Consider the following 8,841-nt stretch of genomic DNA (forward strand, 5'->3'; position numbering starts at 1 on the left):
TTATTTTTCTAGTAATGAACATACACAATAAAGGGGGCACATTTTATGAATAAAATATGAACACGAGTTATACTCCATCTGATTCAGAAAACAAATCTATACTCCATCTCATTATTAACAAGTGGAAACAAATCTTTCACTTTTGGTAAGGAATTCAGCCTTTTTTCCTTGACGTTTTACAACTTGTTTTTCTTCTCCACATTGTTCCAAATTTCACAACCCCCCCTCCCCAAGTCTAAAATCCAAATTCGGATACTCCAACCACCCCATTATATGAGTTGTCTGTGGACTAACGAGTAGCTCGGCTCGTTAAGCTCGTGCTCGTTAAGGCTCGGCTCGTTAAGATTAACGAGTAGAAAACCCTGCTTGGCTCGGCTCGTTTGAAGCTCGTTAAGCTCGCGAGCGCTCGTTAACAAATTATAATGTGTTACGTTGTACATCATGAATGTGTAGGTGCGGATTCCAAGATGAAATATGGTGACTACAAAAAAAAATTGCAGTAGTTTGTTGCCGCATATGTCGATTAGATTGAATAGATGCGCTGAGATGCTACAAAAAGTTTGTCACGTAAGATGAAAATATGTGTTGTGTTGTTACTAACGAGCTTAACGAGCTACTCGTGAAACTCGTTAGCTCGCTCGTTAAGCTTAACAAGCTGAAATCAATGATTAGCTCTGTTCATTAAGAAACGAGCTACGAGCTTAACGAGCCGAATTATCGAGCGTTCATTAAGCTTGCCAGCTATGAGCTTTTGGTCCAGCCCTAGTTGTCTATTTGTACTATCTATCATAACATGTCACTCGGCGTTGTTCACATGATTCACAACAATGGTCCTGCACATTTAGAACAGTACTGGGCACTCTCCTAGCCTTCTCATGCATTTAGCCTTTTTAGCCGTCAGATCACATGCCATGGCCATCTCTGTCCATTGGATAGCCATAGAATTAGCTTGAGCATGACCATCCCCGTGGCTTCCTAAGGGCAGTTATTCTTGTGGTTAACTGGCCCAAGAAGCCCATCTAGCATAGCTGTTGGCCCAAGCCAGGGAGGGAAATAAGATCGGTCTATAAAAGGTAGCGAACAGAGCAATTGTGGGTGATTGGTGTGCTCTCTAGCCCTAATCGAGTTGCGGCGGCGGCGGCGAATTTCTACCACCGAATAGTTTAGATTTCTAGCCACTCCCAGATTTGCCAACACTCTCGTTCTCATGCTCTTTTGGATCTGAAAAAACAAGGCGAGGGTTTGAAAGAGAAGGTCTCGAGTTTGAGGGTTCTAGGATGGAAGAATCAATCTCAGATGATGAGGAAGTGACACTACTGGAGGATCTTAAGGAGAAGTTGGAAGATGGCATGGAGCAGCCACCAGATTGGCTCCCAGATGGCTGGATCATGGAGGTCAGACGTGATGATAATGGCGCCCTCTACAAGGTATGATGTGTACTACCAAACATATGCACACATACATGTTGTTAGATAGATCCAACACATGTTCATTCTTTATACAAGTTTGTATGCTTTTTCTAGATTTTGTTGGTTTGTCTACTGGAGATATGTGATTATTTTCCCTTTACTTTTGTTCCCTTTTAGTATTTCATATCTCCAGTCACGGGGGTCAAGTTCAGGTTGAAGGAACAGGTCTTGGACTACCTTTTCTCCGAGATGGAGGAACACTACATCGAATCTAATGATTGTGTTGCTTGTAGCACGCCTCATGTATATTTTCTTACTATGACGAGGCCATTGTATACTTTTATATCCATTATCTATATCATTCTATCATTATATGCATAGGCACACGAATGGCTTCCGGATGGATGGTTGGTAGAGGTCAGAGCAGGGGGAGAAAAGATGGAGAAGATGTACAAGGTAGTTTTTATCCCCTTCACATGCCCTAGAAAAACACTAACTAAAAATGGCAAGATGATAATTTACTCACTTTTGTAAATAATGTTGATTTGATTGTATTATTATTATTATTTGCAGTTTTATCTTTTCTCACCATTGGAAGTACGAGTATTTTCTAAAGAGGATGTACTACTCTATACTAAGGAAAAGAAAATATTCAAATGTGATACAGATGGGCAATGTGACACAGACTCTCAAGATAATGTGCATTTCTTACTATCCCTATATAAGCAATTATTTATGTCTATGATGAATTGACTTCCCAAAGCTTTGATGCCTTACTTTGTAGATTCTAGCAACAGTGGAGTTCAACCCACATGGGCTGCCACAAGGATGGGTCAAAGAGGTCGTATACAGAAAATCCGAGGAAAGAATAAGGAAAGACTCGGTATATAAAATTAAAAATAAAACCCTTCCTTCGTTCTTTGTTGAAATATTTTTCAATTTTTGATCATGATTAATGATGCAGTACTTCACGGATCCTGTTAGCCACAAAGTATTCAGGTCATTGAATTATGCAACTCACTACATTAATACCGGGGAAGTTAAAAAACATGCACTTGTTCAGAGGGCAAGCGTGCATGAAGTGTACAATTTTGAGAAGTCTGCTGATATGGTAACATTCCAACATTATGTCTTATCCGAGTCATGGTCTTCCAACAATATCTCATCTCAAAGTAAAGTTTTCATTTTAAAGACTTCACTTGCCTTAGAAGAAGGTACATTGTTGACCTATTTTGATATTATACTGTTTAAAATGTGAATATATACTTCATGCACACATCCTTTCATGTGTAAATAATAAGGTATATCCCAAAAGTTGTGGATCGAAAATCTTTTTGACATTGTTATCATGCAAATTTTGCTTTTTGTGTTATTCTTGAAATCAATAGTCAAGTTAGGCTGGCTTAATTTCTATTTTTTTATATGATTATGATCATTTGATCTATCTTTTATTGAAGTCGGGTCATAGGGTTGATGCTTTCGGATTCTTATGGAATGCATTCTTCTACTTCTCATTTTGTAGGAATTTACGTTATCATTCTAGTTTCACATGTTCATTTATTCATGGAAGATTCATGTATGACTGATGTAGTTTTCATATGTTTTCCATGTGCCATATCCAAATGACTATCCTTGATTCGGTTTTTTGCAACCATGTATTTTGGGATTGCCCTCCCATCATACAAATGTGTGTGCACCTCGACTATATTGATACGGAAAATTATTTTGTATCAAACCATTCTGCCAAAAAGTATATCCATCATAGGTTGGAATAACAAATAATGTTGCTTTTCTTTTCATTGTGTGGACACCAGAATTAAACATACTTTCTTCTCTACAATAGGGACAACATAGCTTTTTCGATGCAAATGTAATGTAATTTAATAATATAACAAAAGGAACTCATTTTCTAAAATATGCATGCATTTGGTCTACCTTCATTAGACCGTACTTGGAACTAACCACCATTCTTTTTCTTTACTGGTGTGTTGGTATCTTTGAACAGCCTACAAAACTTCCTGTAAGAGCGGTGTCTCCATGGTACTGATATTGCATATTTTGCTGCTTAGACCAGCATAACATGAAAATTGAATATCATAAATGTGTCAGCTTAAAAGTGTAAAAAAATCTGCATAATATGTTGTGTTGTTTGTAGTTATGTATATTGCGAATATATTATGTAATTAGTCAAATACATGTCCAAATGTTTGAATTTTCAACTTTATCAAACAATATACTGCTTTGACATCATTAAAGTTTTGAAATTTTTATAAACAAACAATTTATAGATATTTGGTGCTTATATTTAGCTAATTCTCCTCGTAGCATGAGATTTTCCGCAAAAAACCGAGAAAGAATGTGAAGGCTCGCAAAACACTTGAAAGTTCGTTGAAGCCCAGAAGATCATCAACAAGGAAGAAGAAAAATTGCAATGAACATACTTCATATAGATGTAAGTTCCCCTTATCATCAGTGATATGGTATTTATTTATACATGCAGGTGTTGCACATATTTCTTTCTTTAGGTTCGTGCATACTGTTACATGATCTAGTGGCCACATAAATTTGGCTATACACTTATACGTATTCCTGTAAGATTGTTCTACCCTGGGAGAGTTAAGATTTGTATTTTCTTGTTTCATCTCGGGGGACACAAGGACGTCAAAAAAAGAATCCTATCACATTTGTTACGCCTTAGGATAATAAGCTCATGAACTTGGTCTGGGTCTCCGTTAGTTCTATATAAACCTTATGTAATCAAATGTGGGATGTTTTAGTGGCTAGAACCAAAAATTGCTTTTGGAGGCCTCCATTTGCAAATTTTAAAATTCATATTTATATGTTCCAAATCTCTTTAAAAAAATACATATATACATGGAGGCACAATGTACATGTGTGTAAATTTCCAGGAAGAAACACGTTGAAATGAGGGTTGTGCGTAAAAAACAAATATGGAGCTTTTAAGCAGATGCTACTATTCATCCTCAAGAATTTGTTCTTTTTTGTGTACATATCGCATTTCAAGGTATTTCATCCTGAATTATTACACACATATACATTTCATCCTTGTACACTTGCATATTGTTTTTAATTTTTTTATGAAATTAAAAAGATTGAATTTTGAATCTTTCAAAAATTCTGCAGCCTGGTCACCAAAACCCTGCAGTATATCAACAGGCATTATTTTTCAATTAAAAATTAGATTAAAGCCACGATTCGGGAGCCGCGAGTGAGCAGTCACCACGAGGAATACCGCAACGCCGACAGGCGAACCCCCGCGGGGCGATCCCAGCCGCTCGATCGGAATCCCACGGCCCAGCGCCCCCACGAGCGCCGAGGGCCCTACCCGACCCGTGAAATCCCGTAATCACCCCAAATCCCCGGGCCACCTCCAGCTAAACAGCCCATCGGCGCGAGGGCACGGCGGTCATTTCGGCCGGCAAGACGACAGCGAGGGGATAGGGACTCGCGGCACTAGTACTAGTCCGGGATAGTGCGGCTAGGGTTTCTTCGTCCCACACACACCCCCTCTCCCCCAACCTGCTCCGTCCCCATCCCCTCGCCGCCGCCGCCGCCGCCGCCGTCTGAGCCCTAGACTCGCGCGAATCCTCCCCGGGCCGAGCGATGGCGATGCAGAAGTCCGGCGGGAGAGACTGGTAGCGAGTAGGGCAGTTCCCCGGTCACCCCACACACAAATCCCGGCGAGCGAGCGCAGAGTGACCTGACTTTTTCTGCCATCCATGGCGACCGTGAACCCCTTCGACCTCCTCGGCGACGACGAGGGCGACGACCCCACGCAGCTCCTGGCCAAGGCGGCCGCCCTGGCGCAGAAGGCCGAGGCCAAGAAGGCCGCCGCGCCGCCCGCCGCCGGCAAGGGCGGCGCGCGGACGGTCGCCAATCTGCCCACCAAGCCGCCTCCGCCTGGTCAGGCTGGTAAGTCCAGGGTCCGGGTTTAGTAGCGAGTTGCGGAGATGCTGGATCTGGGGTTTAGGGTCCGCGGGAAGTTTTTTTTTTCGCGGAAAGGTGGCCTTCCGGCAACTGCTGTAGGATAGTCTGTTGCTAGTTACTAGTAGTATCTGCAATTACACTAAAGATTCATGTTGATGAAGATTGTTTTGAAGTTGGCGATTTTGATTCAGTTCTAGACATTGCTGCCGTGAAAGACCATTTTTTTGTGCGGGTTTAACTCCTGTTCTGTGTATGTATTTCAGCCAATGAGTCTCGTGGTGGTGGTCCACTCTCCCGTGGAGGATATGGTCGCGGTGAACGTGGCTCAGGCAGAGGTGGCCGAGGAGGGTACGGTCAGAATCGCGACTACGCCAGTGAAGACACAAATGGCTACAGGGGAGGTTATGGTGCCAGAACTGGAGGTGAGGAAGGCGCCCAGGATAGAGAGAGGGCCCCTCGGCAACCCTACCAGGGGGGAGGCCGTCGTGGTGGGTATCGTGAAGGCGAGTTTGGTGATGATTCTGAGAGGCCACCTCGAAGGAACTATGAGCGCCAAAGCGGCACAGGCCGTGGGTATGAGATAAAACGCGAGGGTGCTGGCCGTGGGAACTGGGGAACTACCTCTGATGAAATTGTTGCCCAGTAAGATATCTGCTCTGCTGCTCTATGATGTAGGCTATTTATATGCAGAGTGGTGAAATGGGAGGTAACCTGTGGTGTTGTTTTGGTGACCAGGGAAACTGAGGCCCTGAAGCAGGATGAGAAGGCCCCTGCACCTGAGAAGCAGGGCGCACCAGAGGATGCACCACAGGCAGATGAGAACAAGGCCACCAAAGATGGCGCTGCAGTTGTGGAAGAAGAAAAGGAAGAGGATAATGTATGCTTCCTTCACGCTGTGGTCCTTATGAATGATAATTTTTTGATAAAGTTGTCTAGTTATAGTTATATTTCTAAGTCTAGTTATAGTTATATTTCTAAGGCATAATGACATGCACATTTAGTTCTCTTCTCAACTTGAACAAAGTGTGGGTTTTGGCTTGCTACTTTTAAGTCTAGTTATAGTTATCCTTTTTGTATTTTACTTATCTCGCCCCATTGTTTTTTGTTTTGTTTCGCTTCATGGTTTGTCAGTCATATTGAGTCTTATGCAGCATGCATTTGCTTTAATTCATACACACTATTATGTCTTGCATTTTTTGCTAGCTTGGAATTTTCATTCTTTTATTATGGATTTTTAAATATAGAGATAACTTCGTAATCTTGTTGTCTTCTGCGAGCCAGTGAGATTTTTGCAATATTTCTCTTTGAGTGTTCAATTAGTGCATTCACAAGTGCATGCTTGTCTAATTGATTTGTTTGGACTCGTAACATCCCGAAAGTTGCCATTTGCTATGCCTTGCATTTGGTATGTACTTATAGGACTGACAGAAGTAAGCATAGCAGTTTGCCATAGGCCTTTGCTCTGCTCACTTCACTGATCATGTACAACATCTGTTTTGGAAGGACTTGCTAATTTCTTCACCTTGCTTTTGATATTCATAGACCAACAGATAATTATTTACAGCAGTTTGTCAGTCTGGTCGTGATATGCAATACCATCGTCTGAATTTCAAATTAATGTTGATTATGGCTATTTCTTCTGTTCGTGTTCGTGGTGGCTGAATGATTATTAGTTTATTACACACATGTACATTTTATCAGGCAAGTCACACAGTTCAGACATGATTTATGCAGCCATTCTCATTGTATTTAAACATTTCCTTTTTGTATTATTGTATCATATATCTGTTGAGGTCATGCTGTATGCTATGCTTGTTTCTAAAGAGTATACCTATATTTGTTGCAATCATTTGAATGAAATGTTTGATGATCTTAGGAGATGACTCTTGATGAATTTGAGAAAGTAATGGAGGAGAAGAGGAAAGCACTTGCTGCTTTGAAGAAGTCTGAAGAGAGGAAGGTTGAAATTGATAAGGATCTGCAGGCTATGCAACTACTTTCCACCAAGAAAGGAAATGATGAAGTTTTCATCAAACTGGTAAGTTAACCCATTATGCCTTGTACTCCATGTCTCTTAACTCCCTGGAGACGTGTGATTGATTTTTTTTATGTATTTCCTTAGGGTGCTGATAAGGAGGCTTTGAAGAAGAAAGAGAATGCTGAACGTGAAGAGCGTGCTAAGAAGGTCTGACATTACATCTCTTGCAATATTTAGAAATATTTGTACTTTTCTTGTTAAGCTGCCTAAATACTAACAGTAATGTTGTGATGCTGGTGCAATCTTGCAATAACTTTTCTGATTCTCAGTTTGCGTCTTTCTAGACATCATGCTACATATTGTCAATAACCACTTAGGGCATGTACAGTGGTTGATAAAGTTAGTCTTATCTTAGGCCACCGTGTAGTTTAGATATGACAATAAAAAAAGATGTACAAGGGTTATCTCTTAGCATAATCTCTAGTAACCAGTTTTTCCTAAATATGTGTTTGGAGATATTATGCTAAGAAATCATCTCTTAATCTTGTTTCTCTCTCCTCCACTTCATCATTTATCCTATGTGGTACTCCTAAGATAGAACCATTGTACACGCCCTTAGTTACTGAAGTGCTAAATTGTAGGCCTTTCTGGACATGTTAGTGTCTTGGATTCATCTGTTATTCCCCTGTCCTGTTGTTAAAACAGCAATTACCTTTCTTGCTTAGTGCGCCCAGTTTTATACCTGCACTTTGGTCTTCCTGCTAGATAACAATTACTAACTGCGGATTGTTCTCTGATGTTTGTAGTCTGTGAGCATCAACGAGTTCCTGAAGCCTGCTGAAGGAGAAAGGTTCTATGGCGGCCGTGGCCGTGGCGGCAGGGGCCGTGGAGACCGCGGAGGCTTCAGAGGCGGATTTGGTGGTGGGGGTTATCACGGCCCACCGCCCGCACCGGCAATTCAGGACCAGAACCAGTTCCCAACCCTCGGTGGGAAGTGAGATTGCTGTACCATCTCAAGTGCCACCTTTACCAATATCATCGACGCTGTCAAGTTTAGATTTTCCTATCACCATATATTTCTGCACGGATCCTATATTGAAACAAATAACTCTGCTGCATGTGGACCATTCATCCCTGTGTCTGTCATGACTTTGTAAATCCGATGGTTGTCGCTTATCAGAATTTTGTAGGCTATGAACTGCTCCTTCCTTTGTCCGTCATCTTCAGGTTTCTACTGTCCTCTGATGCGAGTGATCCATCAGATACGGTGCGAGTGATAATATGGGGACAGCGGCATCAGCTGGCTTGTGAGTCTGTTGGATCTGTCGATGCAGCATGCCGTCATTTCTCCTCTCGTTGCAGCAACACATCCTCATGTTATTGGGCTTGCAGCACTGCTGGGTTTCATCAGGGGTGCCGTTGTACCCAGGTACCCATTGCAGCAGCTGTGGTGATGGCCATGCAACAACGCTCCCACTTGTAGCATTGCCGGGTGTTTGCTCCTTG

The 8,841-nt window shown here is 41.9% G+C and overlaps 3 protein-coding genes across 3 annotated transcripts in view; all 3 read left to right on the plus strand.

The window, feature by feature from the left end:
- The first annotated feature begins 1,277 nt into the window (after positions 1 to 1,277).
- On the plus strand, positions 1,278 to 3,956 carry LOC123160289 (uncharacterized). Its single transcript, XM_044578094.1, has 7 exons — positions 1,278 to 1,427; positions 1,587 to 1,712; positions 1,791 to 1,865; positions 2,194 to 2,292; positions 2,374 to 2,520; positions 3,735 to 3,861; positions 3,910 to 3,956. The coding sequence occupies exons 1-7, from the start codon at positions 1,278 to 1,280 to the stop codon at positions 3,954 to 3,956; spliced, it is 771 nt and encodes a 256-aa protein (XP_044434029.1).
- Positions 3,957 to 4,910: 954 nt separating this feature from the next.
- LOC123182760 (RGG repeats nuclear RNA binding protein A) lies at positions 4,911 to 8,555 on the plus strand. The gene is made up of 6 exons (XM_044595418.1): positions 4,911 to 5,342; positions 5,621 to 5,999; positions 6,093 to 6,234; positions 7,234 to 7,395; positions 7,480 to 7,542; positions 8,142 to 8,555. The coding sequence occupies exons 1-6, from the start codon at positions 5,150 to 5,152 to the stop codon at positions 8,331 to 8,333; spliced, it is 1,131 nt and encodes a 376-aa protein (XP_044451353.1). The 5' UTR covers positions 4,911 to 5,149; the 3' UTR covers positions 8,334 to 8,555.
- LOC123182759 (uncharacterized) overlaps positions 4,970 to 8,841 on the plus strand; it is a gene marked incomplete at its 5' end in the record, with an annotated part of 9,773 nt that continues 5,901 nt past the window's right edge. The window contains 1 exon segment of the mRNA XM_044595417.1: positions 4,970 to 4,991. Within this exon segment, the coding sequence (XP_044451352.1) occupies positions 4,970 to 4,991 (22 nt within the window).

The sequence above is a fragment of the Triticum aestivum genome, chromosome 1D, assembly GCF_018294505.1.
Source record: "Triticum aestivum cultivar Chinese Spring chromosome 1D, IWGSC CS RefSeq v2.1, whole genome shotgun sequence".
Taxonomy (NCBI): Eukaryota; Viridiplantae; Streptophyta; class Magnoliopsida; order Poales; family Poaceae; genus Triticum; species Triticum aestivum.

Excerpts from the sequence above, each read along its gene's own strand:
- LOC123182760 (XM_044595418.1), top strand. The coding sequence starts at position 5,150 with ATGGCGACCGTGAACCCCTTCGACCTCCTCGGCGACGACGAGGGCGAC. Across the intron at positions 5,343-5,620 it reads GCCTCCGCCTGGTCAGGCTG|CCAATGAGTCTCGTGGTGGT; the intron begins GTAAGTCCAGGG and ends TATGTATTTCAG. Across the intron at positions 7,543-8,141 it reads GTGAAGAGCGTGCTAAGAAG|TCTGTGAGCATCAACGAGTT; the intron begins GTCTGACATTAC and ends TGATGTTTGTAG.
- LOC123160289 (XM_044578094.1), top strand. The coding sequence starts at position 1,278 with ATGGAAGAATCAATCTCAGATGATGAGGAAGTGACACTACTGGAGGAT. Across the intron at positions 1,713-1,790 it reads TTGCTTGTAGCACGCCTCAT|GCACACGAATGGCTTCCGGA; the intron begins GTATATTTTCTT and ends TTATATGCATAG. Across the intron at positions 2,521-3,734 it reads TTGAGAAGTCTGCTGATATG|CATGAGATTTTCCGCAAAAA; the intron begins GTAACATTCCAA and ends TTCTCCTCGTAG.